A 19328-nucleotide genomic window follows, 5' to 3' on the forward strand; every position below is an offset into this window, starting at 1 on the left:
GCGCTGCCCACCGGTGCCCCGGTTTGCGGGCTGGCGCTCGGTTCTGTGTGCAGCAGGTGGACAGGCAACGGGCAGCAATCCCAAGCCTGACTCCGCTTTTAAAACAACCGGCCGGGGCAGGCACCGATGCCGTGCGATGGCGTTACTCTTCCTTTGGGAAGGAGAGCGGCAGGGGAAGGCGGGCCGGTGCGGGGAGGCCCCTCCTGCCCGCCCCGCCCCGCCCCCGCCGGGAGGTACCGCCCCGGCCGCAGGGGAGGGCCGGGCCCGCCCACCCCCCGTCGGGGGGCCCGGGGGAGGGGCGGGGCCAGGCGGAGCGCCGCTGGCCCTCATTGGCGGAGGGCACCTCTGGCCACGCCCCCCGAGGGAGCGGGGCGGGCGCCGCAGCCCGCACCGCGGGGCTCCCGCGTCTCGTCGGGGGACGGTCCCTCGGCTGCCGGCGGGGCTGGCGCTGGCGGGAAGGCAGGCGCCGCCCCGGTTGTTGTCGTGAATACGACGGGCCGACCGTCGGCGGCGTCGCGAAGGGACCGCCTGTCAATCCCCGCCCCGCGTTCCCGCCGTCGCGCCGGGCGCGGAGCGGGGCGGCTGTTGGCACATGGCGCGCTGCGGCGGCGGCGCTGCGCCGAAGGGCCCCGGCCCGGCGGGGGTGGAGCGGCAGCGGCTGAAGGAGGCGCTGGCCGAGGAGCTCCGGCAGGACCTCGGCAGGTAGGCGCGGGGCGGCGGCCCGGGCGGGGAGGGGAGGAGAGGAGAGGCGAGGCGAGGCGGCGGTAACGGTGCGCTCCCGCAGGCTGCTGGCGGAGGGGACGCGCTGCGACGTGACGATCCGTGTGGGCGACGCGGCGGTGCGGGCGCACCGGGCGGTGCTGCTGGCGCGGGCGCCCCGGCTCTTCGCCGAGCTGGGCGGGGGGCGGCCGCCCCGCGAGGTGCTGCGGCTGGACGGCGTGGGGCCCGCGGAGTTCCGGCGCTTCCTGCGGTGAGTGCGCGGCCGCGGCGGTCGGGAGCCGCGGGCACCGGCCCCGCTCCTCGGGCTGATGGGCTGGCCTCAGCACTACCTCTCCGGTGTCCTTCCTCTTCTTCGTTCCCGTATTAACACCTGTTTTAAAGCTTTCCCGGTCAAAGCAGTAACTTCACAGCCTTGCTGCAGCGTTTGCAGAGGACTTTCCTGTAACTAACTTACTTTCCTCTGCCTTCGTCCCTCTGCTGACAGTGCATGGGTATGCTCTCACCGTAGCATGTTTTTTAGGGTATGTAAAGGCTTTGTAATAGACCGAGAGAAAAAACAGCAGAAATCCTGAATGTATCCTTTTAAATTGTCTGTGCCTGCTAATACCCTTGTTAGCAAGACTACCTAATGAAAGCAACAAAGAAAAACCACTCGAGTGTCATGTTAAAAAAAAAAAAAAAAAGTTATGGATTTGAAAACTTGGGAGGACTCCATCAAGTTAGATGAAGATGCATCAAGAGGATACATCGTTAGAAACTGTGTGGTCGTCACTTAGGTCCTAGTGATCCATGGGCTAGGCCAAACACAGCACAGCTTTCCCACCGAACTGGGAGCCCGGAGCGAGGCGTGCTGCACCGTCGCGTGGGCTGACTGCTCCCCAGGGCCTGGTGCAAGGGCCAGTGTGTTTTCCCATTGCCAGCTATTAGCACATATCTGACATCTCGCTCGTCTTGCTCCAAACCTTTGGTGAGTACATCAGGGGTGTTGGCTGGTGCCACCACCAGACCTTGCAATCCTCCTTGCCTGTAAGTGCCTCTAATCCTTCCTTCAAAGAACTGAGCAGTGTTTGCTTTTCTTCAGCAAAGCTGTGGTGGTGCCACCTACCTTCTATAAAACAGTGTTGATGTTAAAGCTGATGGGCACTTCGGGGCATGCCCAGGAGCAAAGTGGTTAGGCACGCTGGGATTCAGATGATTTCAGGATGTGCCTAAAAAATGTATGCACTTGCAACCTTTTGACATTGTTGGCAAAAGGAAGGGAAAGGTGGTGCAATTTTAAAGTTTAGTGCCCAAACTATAACCTAGGCGGACGTCTCCCTATTGGTTTCACTCATTCTCTCCTTACATTTGTAAATACGGCAGCAGATAGCTAAAAATATGTGTTCACAGTACTAAAATTACAACAAGTATAAAAGAAAACTTTTTGAACTGCGAGTAATATTTAAAACACACTCTAGTGGAACAGGCTGACAGACTGGCATTTGTTAGGTTACTGTCAAAGTCTGGCAGGACCATTAGCAAAACAAGCAGTAAGAAACAAAAGAGCACGGCTTTTATCTCATATCTTTCTTATTTTTTGGATTTCATTAATTTGCTTCACATTCATGTAAGTAGTGATACAGAAGACTTTCATGCAGAAGCATGATAATGCAAATTAAAAAAACCCTAAATTATTTTAAATTGGAAATTGGGAAATAATTATTTGGAATAATTATTTTAATTATATACTGTTACATTATTCCGTTGTTTTCTTAATGGTAAGCATTTAATATGTCTACAGTTCACTGATACTTGCTTTCAATTTTGTCTGTTTGCTGGAAGGCAAGTAATGATTTCTAGAGTCCGGCATGTTCTCCAAAAAGCATAGTATTGAAAAACACCTTTAAACTCAGAACAGCTCATCTAATTATAAACGTTTTATCTTTTCACTGTAAGTTTAGATACTTCAGATGAACCTCCTCATATATTCTAAGCTATGTATGAAGTGCATTTTGCACAATGGTTGTTTTTTTTCAACTTAGTCTTCGGTGCTGTTTGATACCTCAGCTTCTGCATCCTCTAACCTAGCATATTCTGTGAAAATTTGTGTTGCAGCTTGCACTGGAGTTTGACCACAGTGAACTGCTTTGGACCAAGGAAAGGAAGCAGCTTTGGTTGAAAAGAGCCTTATTTCATTGTTCAAATTATGACTTCTGCTAGTATCAGTGGCTGTTGCATCTCAGTGGTTTCTTATCATTAAGATACATATTAATTAGATCTTCACAAATCCAAAACAGTGCCTTAAATCACAGCTTGATGTTTACTGGAAGCTAGTCTAGTTCTTGGAGCATGTGAATCACCATGATAAAGTCTAACTAAGACCCATAGCTGCAGTTGAGCTCCTGAAAGTTGTAGTCTTCTACAAAAGTTCTAGGTTTTCTGGTTATAAATACTGTTTCCCTGTAGAATAGGAGAAGTAGAATACTCATACAGTATTAAGAGTTCATCAGAGTTATAATAAAAGCTCATTCCTTTTCCTGTTTGTGTTCAGCTTTTATCTTCCCAAGTAAATATCATCTTTCCTTGGGGATTTGGGGATATTTTTTTTTTTTTTTTTTCTCACAAGCTCTATCTGGCATGCATCTCTGTGAGATGTACTTCCTTGGGGCCTCTGTCTCTCTTAATCAGGACAGATGTGGGCTACATGTCACTTGTGTGCTGAAGGCTGTGCCACTCCTCTTGCCAGGCTTCTGAGCATTTTTGAGCAGGATGGAGGGCATGGTGAACTTCATACTCATCTTTCTGCTTAGCCTCTGCATGAAATAGATGAGCAACTGAGCACTGCTTTGCTTCCCTCCCTATACTTGCTCTGTCTGGGGACACCAACAAGAAACTGCTGGTCACCAGCAAGTGCAGCATCCATATTGTAGGCACCATTCACCCTATGTTTTTGCCCGATGAAGCTAATGTAATATTGACTCTGCCTTCCAATAGCCTTCCATCACTCTTCATAACACAACTAGAAAAGGGTCAACAATTGCAGTCAAGAAGAGAGAAACTTAGCATCCCTGAAGGACAATAGTCTGTCACAGATCATTAGAGCATTACTGTCTTGTCCACTGAGAGGCAAACTGTTTTTTACCCTTTCAGTCAGAAAAAAATACAGCTTCAGAAATAAAAATCTAGTTATTATTCTCATTGTCTCCTAATATTTGTATTAAAGGGATCTGACTTAAGGACAGACAGAGAAGAATCTAATGGCAGTCAGATCCAGTTACAAAGCAATAAATATGGATCAAATGCAAAGGAATACAATTGTCATTGTGACATTTACTGCCACGGGGGTTAATTTGCAGTACCAGCAGTTGATTCAAAGTAGACCAGATAAGCTCTGACTGTGTTATGTTTGTATAGTTCTGTATTGGGCAGTAGAAGGACACTACATCTAGCTTAAGTGCAGGCATAAATGTTCTTGAAGGTAAACTCCTAGAGAGTATGATGAAAATAACTTCTTTCTGTAGAGTCTGTGCACACCTTTCCTTTGTAGAAAAAATCTTCAGCTGTAGTAACTGCTATTAATACAATAGATAGCCTATAGCATTGTTCCAGTTTCACCTGTCACTTAGTCACACCTCTTGCAATATCATTGTTGATCCTATCTGTCAGAATATTTTTCTGTGTGCAAGAGGAAAAAAGCCAAGCCAGAAGGTGGGGTACCTGTTAAAATTACAGGATATCAGACTGACACTACAGAAGATGACGGCTTACATCTATTTTCAGCTTGACCTTCTCTTGCATGTGAGGTTTTCATAAAGCAGTTGCACCAAATACAACACAACTTTTTTCTGAATATTTGTTATTTACATACAATTCCCAGTTATGGTTCCATAACACTGGATCACAAAGTAGTGAAAAAGGGAAATATTTCTTTAAATAACTTGTGCCTGAGATTATTCTTACTGATTGCTAGATTGTCATAGTCCCCATTGGATACTGGGTATTTTGGAGGAAACAAATGTGACTTCTGCTCATGCACACAGAGTTCCTTTATGCTTATGCCTCAGCAATCTTACTCTTAATATCTAGGCTTGTGCATTCCCCTCTAGTGGGTTATGATTGCAGACCACTCTATTTCAGAAGAATAGCATGCCTTCCACGTTCTTGAAATTTTGTGGGTTATACAGTTTATTCTGATATGGTCCTTCCCTTTTATCCTCTTATCACTCGTGCCTGTTGTGGTGTACCCTACCATGCAAGGAGTATCTTCTCTGAGTGACTGATTCATGTAACTTGAAAACAAGCTAACTGCCAAAAGGGCTTTTTGTGGTACTTGCAGGTGCATTTTTTGGGTCCACAACTATTCATTTCCTTGCATTAAGATATACGGAAATCAGCAGTACAGCTGAAGAAAATCATCCCTCCCAAAACAAATGGAATTAACAAACCCTGCTCTACAAATATGGGCAACATGGGAAATTTGATGTTACTGTCTTAAACTCTGTGAAATGATAAATCCTGAATTGTGGAAGTTAAAATGCTCTGTAAAGGTTTATCTCCAGTGAACAGTGAAAACTGAGAAAGTTGAGAACCAGTTATTGTGAACCAAAGTGTTTATTTCCCAAATTAAGGGATTAAGGAATTTGCTCCTCTGAATAGCTAAGCTATTTTAACTTAATAGCTTTCGTTCATACAGCAATATTCTCTGGTCTGAGTTTGTTACTACAGCACCAAGTTAGTTTGTTGTGGTTATAAATACAAGCTAAGCTAGTCAGTGAGAATAATGAGACTTTGCTAAGCAAGGAAGGAGGGAGGGAAATAAGTAAGATACTATGTAAGTCTTGTAGTTTATGCTATACCTTATTGGAGGAAGAAAGCCTTCACCATGGTGACTTGTTTCTTTTGATGAAAACAGGCTTTAAACACATGCCAAACATTGGCAACCTTATCTGCTTTCCATATACATAGAAACTTTGAGTTGGTCTTTTTTTCTTCCTGCTTTTTTTTTTAAATCCATGTTTATATCTAATCTCAATTTCTCAGAGGAAGTTTAGAAGCTAAACTGTCAAGTTGCTGTATATTTGGTACGTGTGTGATACTAACATCTTGCTTTGGAAAACATAGTATCTAATGCCAGGGATTTATGCCTCAAGAAAAAAAAATTGAATTTATGAGAAATTGGTAGAAACCTTTCACTGGGACCATGATTGCTTAAGGGCCAGATTCTTCTTTCACAGGAAATCAGAACATTGGCATCAGTGTGAGGCAGCAAAGCAGTTGATATTGCATCTCATGAGAAGAAATTTACTGAAATACTTGTCTCAAGAAATCAATTAAGTTAAAATAACCATCTTAGCTGCAAAAATTAAGCAGACGGTTCTTTTAGCAAATCTAAAGGGAAATGAAAGAATCTTAAGTGATTGAGGTAGGTTGAAGTTGTGCATATGACATGCTTAACTTGCACTAACAAAGATTCACTGCTACAGGTGTATTGCTGAAATATTTTTGCAGGTCCACCAAGATTAAATGCGGTGTATGAGAGTATTTGCTGCAGTTGGTTTTGCTAAAGACATCAGTGCATTAAAACCGTGGGCAGGGAGAGGTTCAGAGACTTCCCACATTCTCAATGTTATTTTTATTAACAAAGTTAATAGATCTTGTTTTTATTTTGGCATTTAATTGTGATAACACATGGCTTTGTTTAAGTAAAACTGTACAATATGGTGTTTTACACATGTACAGAAGATATCTCACTGCTAATCTAGTTATTATGTGAAGTTCTGGTATGTGCTATACCAAGTTCCTGTTGAAAACAACACACAGCATCTGTACAACTTGTAAATAAAAGAAAAGCATAACTTGTTTTGTCTGTTTTCATTAATTGTATTATCCCTTACACTACCAAGTAAGTATCCTGGTTTGGGCATCTGTACTTGTCACTCTGTTCTAAAGTTACCATAGTAATTTTTTTTTCAGGGCAATTAAACTGATACACTGTCAAACAGCAGAATTTCTTGTTTTTATGTGTGTCAGACTTTTGTGCTGACAGCTACTTGCTATCCATAGGATTGATGATGGAGAAGTTTCTGGTTTTCTGACACACTTTAGCATTAGCAATCAGTCTGTGTTGCTAGTGGACAGAAAAAAACATCAAGATAGAAAAAGAAAAATCCTCTCTCCTGGCATTAATGGCTTTTGTTCAAGCCTGCTTTGTAATCTCTTTACTAATGCTCTGCAAATCTGGACATATATGCAATATATCCATAACAAAATGTATAAGAGCCTGTCTGTTTAAACAGCTAGTGGCTGAGAACTCAAAAGCTCGTCTCTAGTGACATCAATGACGTGTGTGTGTGTGTATGTATAACTTTAAGGAGAATGTGGGTAAGGAGAAGATGGCAGATAACTCTTCTCCAGATGGCCGCTCAGTGAAGAACTCTCACTCAGAGCAAGTGGAAGCTGCTATAGGGAGCATTTGAAAGGAGGATGCCTAATTAGATGAGAAATTTTATTTATTTATTTATTTGGTTAACAACTACTTTGGGACAATAGGAGAGGCTGTCCTAACAGCATTCGGTAAAGTTTGATGATGATGATGTTAATTCCAGTGACTTTCGGTGTTTGTGGAAGTAACAAAAAAATGAGTTCCTCATGCATTTAAATATGGTATTTCATGAAAATAAGACCTGCCCTTTCTCACTTCCCTTGTTATTTGTGTTGTCTCCAGGGTCATTATTGGCATGTAACATTTCTGTTTGGGATTTTGTCAGTCCTGCAGACAGTGGATGTGGCCCACAGTAGTGAAATGTACCTCTTGACTCAAAGGACCAAAGAAGTGGATCATAACTCAAAATTCTTTTTCGACACAAATATTACCTTAGGATATTTTGTGATCATGTTTTTTATATTTTTAGTGAGCATAAAAATGTCTTTCTCATTCTAGTCAGTATTGGCTTTGTGGCTGTTCTGAAAACAGAATTGCATGATGATTATTCTTCTAGTGAGACTGTATGGTTTACAAGACTGTGTGGAGTCATGCGTCTACAATTCATGGAAATAGGTGGGCTCTAAAGAGAGCTCTAAGGCTGAGAAACTTCCCAAAGAATTTAGCTTAAGTCATTTGGAATGAGAGGAGATATAACTTCAGGACACCTTTAAAAATGAAACTGGGAATGAAATCTTTAGATGCTCAAAAGTAAGTTTGGTTGGGCTACTTATCATTTTCTTAGTATTTTGCAAACTACAAAGTACATGCTTTTCTTCTAAGTGCATTTTGAGATGTCTGTGTAGGCTATGGGTTGTTATAAAAACAATATAACTCCATACTGCTTATATGTCCTAGGAAGCTGTTGGGTCACAGTGAGTACAATCTAGTCCGTCCCTGATCATCATTAGGGATGTTAGAAGAACTGGAACGTTTTTATGCATTCTTGGATTGTTCAGATGACTATGAAAACTGCTTTCTTGTAAATACTTAACTCGGTTCAAAACTGGTCAAGCTCTAAGACCTCCTGATGATACCTCTATCTGATTCAAAGAAGAAATTTGTAACTCTGTAGAATTGTTATCTTCTGCACTTTAACTTACTAAACTAAGATGTCACATCGAATGATGCCTACTCAAGAGGTTTGGAACAGTAAAAACTATTTCTATCATAATTCTGCAGTAAGGGTCCTGTTTTCTTACAGCAACTGTGTTTTAAAGAGATGGTTTTACATTATCACTAAAACATGTGAGCTCCAAGGTCTGAGCTATGCTTTTTGGTGTGGATGAAAGATTTCCCTAGCTTTTATTTATGCAGGAAGGTGCCATTTGATACTCTGTAGAAAGACCCTCTAGAAAACATCACTCTGCCTTTAGAAATGAGCCTATAAAATAAAAGGTGTTGCCAAGCAAATTTTTCTATAACCAATTTTAGAAAACTGCAGAATCTTCCATTCTGGAAGGAACATCTAATGGGATTTAACTGAGATAAAGGAAAATTTCTAAAAGATGTGCCAAAATCATTATTGCAGTCTGTGAAGCAGAATAATGGATGCCTCCATGAGTGTTTCAAAGTAGTAAATTTACAGTCTGTACTAAGCAGGACTCTAATATACAGATATTCTGCTGTGTTTTTGGAAGTAATAAATCTAGGACAATGACTGGATTTTAAACATTAACTGAAGTAATGAAGGTTCCTTGACTTTTTACAGGAGAAAACATTTCAAATAGAATAACTTTTTCATATCTAGAAACCAGTTACTTAGTTCTGCTTTAACAACATGCCACTTTACTTGTTTTATTTACAGAGTTCCTAGTTGTAAGGATGCCATTTTTATTGACTTAAGCCTAGTGATAATAGAATTGCATTCCTGAGGTTTCTTATGTTGATTATCTGAAAATACCCTGAGGATTCCCAGGAGATTGTTGCCTCATTGCCTAGCTTATCAGATTCCCTATGGATATGTTTTTCAGTTACTGGCAGAAAGTAAGCAAGAATATTAAAATAATAAATTTATGGCAAAGCAGTGTATTTGTTGCCCCTAATTTTCTTTCTCCCTCAAAGTCAGTTTGTACTGTCTTTACATGTTGAATATGCAATAGCTCCACAGCAACAGAAAGGTGAATAAGTAAAGTTCCAGTGCAAATTTAACCTAACATGTTATGAATGGCAATTTTCTTTCAACAAACCCTTACTAGGGATCTTCCTGCAGTTTTTTACATTCAGTATGTGTTACCAGTTTACTTCTGTAATTCTGGTATTTGCTTATATCTGGTGAAGATGCAGGGATAAACCGGGAATGGTTAGATTTTGTCTAATAGTGACATTTCTTGGAAGATCTAATGTGGAGAAATAACTTGAAGACAAAACTTCAGAATACTTCTGTGGGATTTTGAAATCTCTAGGTTAATTGGGTTTCTACTCTGAATTTCTGTTCTCAAGTCCTATTGCCACAGAGCTGTAAAACATGGACGTTAAGTACTGAGAAGCATAGTGAAGAGGGAAAATGTGTAGAAGTCATGGTCTTGAATTTTCTGAAGAATTGTAAAGTCCCCCTGCTCCAGCAAGCAACCTGTGGTCCTGTTCTTGGTAATACGGCATGTTATTACTTGTCTTTCCCTCATGCTATTGTTACGCTGGGTTGGAAAGCACTGTAAATACGAAAAGCAATAGATGGTCAGGTGAAGTTCACAGGTTGGAAGTTCTGAAAGCACATACAGGTACAAAAACCTTAAAAACCCATGTAAAGAGGGTCCACTAATCTTACTCTTTCAATGTGAAATTTTATTACTCCTGTCACACATTCTTCTGGCCCTTGATTTCAAGATCTAATAAAATACTAAAATTCCCATTCCCTACATTCTTGTTTCTTGTCATTCTCTCTTGGTGACAACCTGTATCACACAGATGAAAAAATTCTACCTAACTCAATCCTTTAAATACAGGACTTAAGAAGGAAGATGATTTCTTTGTATGTTTTCTCTGCCCCTTTAGAGGACAGTGCTCAAATAGCATACTCAAATTACTATGTTCCCAGTATTAACAATAAACCTCTTTGCCATGGAATGAATGACTAAATGCAGATCTGTAAGTACATGTCTGCTAAATCCAAAGTAACTGTAGCTCTTCTGTTAAACTTTGCTAACTTCATCTATATGGTATGAAAGCACTGATAAAGCATGTTAACTGTTCACATTGACTTTTTAAGGCTTCATTAAGTTGCTGGAGTGCAGCATCTTTCTATAAATACAAGATCCTTGCAGTCACAGACTGCAGGCTTTGTTAGCCTTTCCAGATCTTGAGCCAAAAATAAGCTGGTGAAACAGATGGGAAAGTGGGAAGCTGGAACTACTATATGGGCAAAGTGAAAGCTCTTGGGTAATCTTAACTGCAAATTTTCATGCTTTCAAGCACTTCCTTTGAAATTAAAATTTCTGTCTCTAATACCATTTATTTATATCTCTATACCATTCTTATGATTTTGTACTTGTAACCTTGATATTAGAAGGTTTTTATATTTTGGGGTTTGTAAATTTGATGATATTAAAGGACAATCAAATGCCTTTTCTTGGTCATGCTAATTTATAAATTGGTCATCATTACTGATACAGTTTGCTTCTGCTTTTGCCAGTAGTTGAGCTATAAAGAGCAGACAAATGTTTCTTAAATTAAAAAAGCAAAGTGGGGGAAAGAAACCTTTGTTGCTTTTAACCTGATACTATATTTTGTTTGTAATGCTTGTCTACGGACAAGCAAGGACCTGGGTTTGTTGGTTGACGAGAAGTTCAACATGACCTGGCAGTGTGTATCCTGGGCTACATCAGGAGAAGTGTGGCCACCAGGTCGAGGGAGGGGATTCTTACCCTCCACTCTCATGAGACCCCACCTGGAGTGCTGTGTCCAGCTCTGGGACCCCCAACATAAGGACATGGACCTGCTCGAGCAGGTCCAGAGGAGGCCACGAAGATGATCAGAGGGCTGGAGCACCTCCCCTGTGAGGACAGGCTGAGAGAGTTGGGGGTGTTCAGCCTGGAGAAGAGAAGGCTCTGGGGAGACCTTCTAGTGGCCTTCCAGTACTTAAAGGGGCTATAGGAAAGATGGGGAGGGGCTCTTTATCAGGGAGTGTAGTGATAGGATGAGGGGTAAGGGTTTTAAAATGAAAGAGGATAGATGTAGATTAGCTATAAGGAAGAAATTCTTTACTGTGAGGGTGGTGCGACACTGGCACATGTTGCCCAGAGAAGCTGTGGCTGCCCCTCCCTGGCAGTGTTCAAGGCCAGGTTGGACGGGGCTTTGAGCAACCTGGTCTAGTGGAAGGTGTCCCTGACCGTGGCAGGGGGGTTGGAACTAAGTGATCTTTAAGGTCCCTTCCAACCCAAACCATTCTAGGATTCTATGATTCATGCTTTTTCAAGCATTGCAGAAATAAGTTTTCCAGAAATACAGGTTTTAAAAGGTTTGGTTTATTATTAAGCACTGTAGAGTCCTACTTTTGGGTTTTGGTCATGAAATTTGTTAGACAAAAAAAGTCAATTTTTATTTGTTTTGATCAATTAAAAAATTACAGGAGTAAACTTAGTGTCATCTTCTAGGCTTGTATATTCATCTGATAAAAATCTTAAAGAAGCTGAGGAGCTGGCTATGATGAAAAAAGTATTGGAACCCAAATTAATACAAGAAAACAACATTGCTACTCTTCAGAACACTCAAAAAAATATAAATTGTCTTGGAGATGGCAAAAGAACACCTGTTGGTCAGAATACTCCAAGTGGAGCTGTTCAGAAAGAAGTTGCTTGCTTATCTTGTATTGAAGAGGAAATGCCAGAAGTAGTCGTTGATGCAGAAAGCAACAAAGCCACTGCAGGTAGGTTTGGGACTATATCTTTGTTTATTTTTGTTTTTTTCTTTTAAATAATTATCCAAAGACTTATACAGATGTAAAAATGCAGGCAAAGGTTAAAGCGTTGTTATAACACAGTTTACGTGGATATTCTTTGCTACGGCATACCTCATTCTCTCACACGGTAAAAAAATGAATTGCTGCAGAAGTTTGGCAGGAGTGGTTCACTTTAACTCACAGTTTAAGTCGACTGACAGGACTTGCCAGGCATCAGGCATTGTGTTCTATCTTTACTCTGTAATACAGCAAACTTGAGTCCTCACCACGCAGGACTTCAATAGAGCAGAATCCCTCCATTCCCTTCCTTTTCTAGCAAATTATACTAGTTCCACTGTTGGTTTATGAGGATTTTGGAATCTTTCAGAATCTTCCCTACTACAACTGTGAATGAAATAAGTAACACAAGGAAATGTGTAACTGCATCTACACCAGAGGTGTTGGCTGCTACAGCTGTGTCATTAAAATAGGATCAAGCAACAAATCTGTTCTGGTAGAAGCTTACAGTGCTACATGACCCTGAACTTCCTCAGAGTCTTATTTTCTTTAATGCAGAGGTACCAGATCTCTGTAGAAAAAATGAACTTGGATATATAATCTTACAAAAGAGTAACTGTAGCACTTCTGTAGATATCAAATACGAAGCATTGGTCAAATATCTGGTATCTCAAGATAAAACAAGAAGTAAAATGCATGGTCTGGAAAAACTTTCAAGGAAAATTCTAGCTTGAATATGCAATATTAAAAAATTTCTTTTTGTCAGATTCTTCTTTTCAAACACTTTAAGTTGTCTGTATACTGCCAATAGTCTAGTCTACACTGGACAAAGTGAAAAATAGCTATTTCCCTCTGTCTGCAGGTGTTTCCAAACTAGAAACTGCATCTGTGTTAGGAGAAGACTTAATGATGCTCTACAAAAAGTGCTGCTGTCCAGATATTAATATTTGCATAGAAGGCAAAGATTTTCAAGCTCACAGGTACATAAGTATTTACTGTAAATTTTTCAACCAAAATCCTTTTAGTATAAAATGCTGCTGCTAAGATGTATCTATAGTAAGTTATTGCTGGTGCTGTTATCTAGCTGTGAACCATTATAGTTTTTAGGTCTTATGTGAGAAGTGGCCGTACTTTGATACTAATGAAAATTATTTATCTCATTAATAGCAACTATTGTGAAAACAATTGTGGTTTTAGCACTTCTAAGATTGCCACTGTAAACTCATATCATGTGTATATACTCAGGTATAAATACTGTGTAGGTTTTCTTTGCTAACCTTTTTTTAAATAATCTATGCTCTCCGAAGAAAATGAAAAATCTATTAATAAACTATTCAGCTATTAATACTGAATAAAATTACCATACAGCTAGAAAATTTCTGGTGTTGTAATTATATTTTTTTTCCCTGCTCTTCAGGATCTGTGCATACAGAATCTGATTTTACTTTCATTTAGTCATGTATGTAAAGATTGGTCAGCAGCCTTTATTAGATCTAAAGTCCAAGACCATTTAAGAACTTTGGCTTATTGGACTTCTGTAGCTTGGGAAGGCAAATTAAAGTGTCAGTACCATTCCGTGAACCTTGATATGACTCTGTTTGCATTTGAGATAGCAAACTAGACAGCCTGTATTTTGTTCCCTTTGAGTATATAAATAACAGAGAGATTATAAAAGCCCTCCACTACTTCTAGTATTTTCTCAACACAAAACCAGTGTGGGGGGTTATATTCCTGACATCACAAATATCTTTACAGAATGTATGTCATAATAGTGTGGGGGGGTGATTATTTGGATATATACTAAATTTCCAGAATGTAGTTAGGCATGTTTGTTTCTTCTGGTCTACACTATAAAACTACATGTTCTCAGGTCCATAACTTTGAGAAACAAGTACTTCAGTGCAAAAAGAAAGTCAACAGAAAGATTCCATCAGCAGAGCTTCCTTAATTTAGGCCACTTACTGCCTGGAGCAACGTATCTACTCTAACCAGCATCAAATAATACAGCAGTAAATGATAGAGAAAACAAGGATGTTCTGAAACGGTCATAAGACTTGCTTGTTTTAGTACTGCATCGTGTGAACAGTAGGAGTCAATAAGGGAAATCTAACTTTGGGTATAATTGTCGTGGAGGCACCAGTATGATTTATTTATTTTAAGAAGTTTTTTGACGTTCTCAAACAGGAGACAGTTTAAGCCTGTACCCTCTCCCACCCACTTATCTCAGTATTCCTTATTTTCTCATGAAGTCCTATGAACTTCCAATAGACTTTACAGTGTGAGCAGCAGTGCTCCGAGAGAGTTGCCAAGTTATGTCTCCCTAGTGCTGTGTTGTATTCTTACAGAGCTCTGAGTGGAGCAAGTCAAATTTGTCCAGTAATAAACTTGTGGCACAAACCATGACAGTAGGAAAGCACAGATAAATTTACTTCAAATTCATTTGGTATCACCAAAGTTAAAGTTTTATCAATGTATATTTAGGTAATACATACTTGTCCATATTATTTAAAATGAGTCTTTGAAATATCCACTTCAACTACATCCTTGAAGTTGATCTAGCCTGTTCATTACTAAAATTTATTTGGAAGAAGATGACAAAATTGGAGATAGTGTATTTCATATCTCCATGATATTGTGCTACTATATCTTACAAAAACAAGATTGTGTGTGTATTCAGAATTTCACATACTCAAAGATGTGATGTAATACCCATTTACATGTGGATGTATTTCACTGAGATATGAAACATTCTGTAAAAGTTTTTTTTGTTATTATTGCTGGATGAACCCCAGGAGGAATGTGTGAGAAGTTCCTAATTTAAAGTACAGAGACTTGGGAAGCAGGAGGAGGGAACAGAGATAAGAGATTCCAGAATATATAATGACTAGAAAAGAGACCATAAATAGCATTCTTCATACTTCTTCCTACACAAAATGAGAGCGTTCTGAAACATTTTAAGAGCCAACAAATACATGTAAAAAGAAGGGATTCACATGCCTAATATAACACTTTGCTTCTTCTGCCACAGGAAGACAAGACATAAAGTAATTTTATAAATAATAGGAAGCTTAGTAGGTGTCAGAAGAAAATTGTATGTATGAGAATATTATCTATAGCTGCAATAGCGCAGGTAAGAGATATAAAGGCTAACACTGGTTAAACTGGTTTAACTGGTGTAAATCTGGAAGGCTGAAATCATAAAGCAGTTGTCATCCACTATCTCTCCCTTTCTGGACTTCCACATCCACCTTGAGAAGCTTGTATTACAAACGTCTTTTCATCTGTTTTTTTGAAGATTGTAATACTGGTGAAGATACTGAGCTACACAGACTACTGGTCTGGGCTTCCTTTATTGTCTCTGGTGGAAGTAGTAGTAAATTGAATTAGTCCCTTTATGGCCAGTTATGCCTTATAAATATACAAGCGTAATAAGTCTAAACAGAAGTAATTGATAGCTCTTCTTAAACAGTGCTGGAAACACACTGTTTCATATGTTGTATATGTGATATGTTGTATCATATGCTAAGTATCAAGTTTGTTTGACTTTTAGGATGTGCTGGTAGGTGGCCAGCCAATTTCAAATAAAAAAAGCTTTATAGTTCTCTTTTCATTTTAATAAATACACATTTTGTAGTATAAAAAGAATATAAAGAATATATATTTATATATATAAAAATTTTGGCTAAAATAGGGCCTTATAAACAAGCTTATTTAGTGTTACTTGGTAAATAAAACAGAAGAAATAAATTTGCAATTTTATATTATATGAAAGGAAAATGCTTGTGGTAATAGATTTCCTCCACGTGAATGTCAGAGTCATACTAGAAACAAGCTTTAACCGAGAAATCTAGAGTACGGTTTGTTTTTTTCTTTAGCATATTTTGAAATTCCAAACATACTGGAAGAAAAGGCATGCAGTATACAGATGACACCTTAATGCATAAAGGGCAAAGATTTAAGTCAATGTTATCAGAGAGTCTCATAATAAATTTTGTATCTAGTGGAATAATGTTTACTTTTTCTCTCTCAGGGCCATTTTATGTGCCAGATCTAGTTACTTTGCTGCTATGCTGAGTGGAAGTTGGGCTGAAAGCTCCCAAGAGCACATCACTCTTCAAGGGTAAGTGTTGTCTTTGCAAGTCGTGTGGGAGCAAAGGTAGGCAATTTAAAATCATTGCAAATATGTAACAACTGTGCTGTGTATAGAGTACTGACGATTAATCTGCCTTGACACTTTTCTTCAACCTGATACATTTCCTGAGCACTGTTTTGACTTCAGTATGAAACAGCTTGTAGTGTGTTTGTTAATATTGTCAGATGGTTCAGGGAAGAAGTCTTTTTCATCAGCAGAAGCGTACTACTCTTTTTTTGTAAAGTATGTTTTAGTATTCACAGTCGATTTTACAATTCTCTTCTTTCACCTCATGTTGTACATGTCATGAAAAGTATTATGAATGTCTGAATAGTGTAATTTATTTTCATACCTATTTGTACAATAAGTATATTTACAATGTAAAGACAAATAAACAATTACATTTCTCAAACAGTGTTTAATAATTATATTTCAGCATCATACGCTAAAAGAATTTTGACTGGTGTGCTTGTTTGCAATGGCTTTCTGTGTGAGAGCTGAAAATAATGGAGCTATCGGTGTAGGATGAATACTTAAGACTTCATAGATAAACTGGGGAGTGCCAGGTTACTTCTTTTCGCTATCAGAAAAATAAACTGAAATATATTAAATTTTCTTTAAAAGCAAACTAATACTGATACTTGTAACATGTTAGCTTTTTTGTTTAGGCATGATGTTGGCTGACTCAGTTTTCTTCAGAAAGAACTGTGTACCTTACAGTGCTGCAAAATATAATTGCTTTGTGCTGATATAAAATTGTTTGGCCAAGTGATACTTTCTTGTATTTTCATAATTTTCATTTTCTGTCAGTGTAATAATATTACTGCAAAATCAGGAAGGTTATCTGTTGATTTGGTTATAACTTCCTAATCCTTATAAAACAATACACATTTAATTGATTCCTTAGCTTTTATGCTATACACAGTATGTTTTAGAGACTGACAGTCAACAGTTACTTCTGGTATTTACACTTCTCTCCCTGTAATTGATTTTTACATGGCTAAGAAATTTTCATCCTTATTTTTCAGTAGAGGGTTTCTCCTGAGAAGTACTTAATCTTTATAGGAGTATATTCTCATGCCAATGTCTCATAATTTATGTTACTAAGAATCATATTCATAATATTACCTTTTCTAGTTCAGTTTTCTGCTTGGTGCAGATTTCCGTGATGTCTTTTTAAACACTTATAAATAAAGTACATATGGCTTACTCTGAAATAATGAAAATTCTGCATAACAGCTGGCAAGACTGTGGGGAAACTTCTTCTTGCTGATTTTATGGCTATCATGTACTAATATGCAGAGAGACAACTGTGCTGATTTTGCTTCTCAGCATGTTGCAACATTTGTTTTTTCCTTTTGCTTTCAGTCATCGATGTCTGTTGCTTAAACATGACTAATGTTTTAAAGGGTCTTAGTTCAATCTGCATGACTATAATCCATTTATACTAATGTACACAGCACTTACGGGTTCTGAAGATTGCACACTGAGACGTACATATACTTTTACATTGCAGTAATCTTGAAAATAGCTTTAATTTTATCAGATTCACCTTCCATTCACAGAGCAGCTGGATGATGTATCAGCCTTTTGACCAACTTCCTTTGGCTAAGAAATGTGTTATATTCTATTCTGGACATATCTTTATTTGTTTTTTTTTTCTTTCTTTCTTTTTTTGCAGCATAAGCCACATAGAAATGAGTGTCATCTTGCATTTTATATATGGAGGTATTCTGGACTTCCCAGACAAAGTTGATGTTGGGTATATGTCAACTTTTATTATTTTTTAATTGTAGTTTGTGCTTGTTCTGTAAGGAACAAACTTGTTCTGTAAGGAAAATTCTTCCTGTAGTATGAATAAGACAAAAATGTCAAATATAATAATCTTTACGCCTAAACATACTTGAGGAAATTATAAAAATAAAGCTGTTGAAATCTTGTTTATTTGACAGCTACTGGAAAAGGTGTGCCGGTCATTTTTGGAATATTCTATGAGGAGAGTGAAAAACAGAAGTGTGTTTTAGACCCAAATAATTTCTAATTTTCCTGTATCTTCCTTTTAGTTTTCAGAATAATATATACAATGTGTGATAGTATTTAACAGTTAATATTTGGAATTTATTTTTAAATGATCATTCAAGTTGATGTGAAGGCTAAGTAGTGAGTCTTAGATCCATAAAAGATTATATATAGCAACCAATGTAAATGTTGGCATTTTCTCTGGGATAATTTTTAATCACAGTGTACACATAATCCTGTATTAGTGAAGTAAGTTCTGATATGTGTGAATCATTCCCTGAAACCAGTTCTATACTAGCTGTTGAACTCTGCCACTAAACATTAAAATGCTACTATTTCTTAATGTTAGAAATCGTTGTTCAAATCTTATCTATCTAAAATAAAAATATGGAATTGTTTATAATATGCCACAATGTCAATATTTAGGTAATGAATTGATGCAGGAAATAAAACTATGATTTATATATATATTATACAGAATAACAGTTTGTTCACAGTGCTTTTTAGTATTTGAAACGGACATAATTCTCAGATACAATGTCATCAATAACATTTTATGTAATCCTTGGAAAAAACCTACAAAATGCCAGAACTCTGCCTGCACAAATATCTTTTTCACTTGCTACCTTAAAATAGAGAAACTGAGAGTCTTCTAAACAGTTTCTCAGCTAGTGGCTGAGGCTTAACTTTTATACAGACTGAACTCAGTGGTTGAGAGATTGTTATTAGGTCAATACACGTTTCTGTTTGAACATTATTCTTTGGCAAGTTTCACACTTGGTTATCAGTCTATTTCTGCAGTAAATTCTGACTGAACACAGAGGTGAAATCAGCATGTAAATTGTCTTGTAAGCACAATGCATATATCAAAATGATTTTTGATTCCTGTTGCTACTGCTTTCTTTTTAGTCGCATGTTGGGCATTGCAGATATGTATGGGCTAGATGGGCTGAAAGAAGTAGCTATCTACATTCTGAAAAGAGATTACTGCAATTTTTTCCAAAAGGTATGTCAGTTCTCATGCTACTTTGTGAGCCATAAAGCCTAAGAAGAATTTTGATTCTATTACTTACAGATCATATTGACAAGATACTTAACTGTGT

At 38.6% G+C, this 19328-nt stretch overlaps 1 protein-coding gene across 3 annotated transcripts in view; it reads left to right on the top strand.

Annotated features, from left to right (window-relative positions):
* Window positions 1-415: 415 nt before the first annotated feature.
* The window catches only part of BTBD8 (BTB domain containing 8), a 43564-nt gene continuing 24651 nt past the window's right edge, over window positions 416-19328 (top strand). For 2 of the 3 annotated variants that reach the window (XM_074832474.1, XM_074832475.1), the window contains exons 1-7: window positions 418-702; window positions 785-970; window positions 11773-12044; window positions 12937-13054; window positions 16105-16194; window positions 17888-17968; window positions 19135-19231. In XM_074832474.1, the coding sequence (XP_074688575.1) occupies window positions 593-702; window positions 785-970; window positions 11773-12044; window positions 12937-13054; window positions 16105-16194; window positions 17888-17968; window positions 19135-19231 (954 nt within the window). In that variant the 5' untranslated portion in view covers window positions 418-592. Of the gene's footprint in view, window positions 703-784; window positions 971-11772; window positions 12045-12936; window positions 13055-16104; window positions 16195-17887; window positions 17969-19134; window positions 19232-19328 lie in introns of all 3 variants that reach the window. The other variant, XM_074832477.1, reaches the window with a different exon arrangement.

The sequence above is a fragment of the Strix aluco genome, chromosome 8, assembly GCF_031877795.1.
Source record: "Strix aluco isolate bStrAlu1 chromosome 8, bStrAlu1.hap1, whole genome shotgun sequence".
In the NCBI taxonomy this organism is placed as follows: domain Eukaryota; kingdom Metazoa; phylum Chordata; class Aves; order Strigiformes; family Strigidae; genus Strix; species Strix aluco.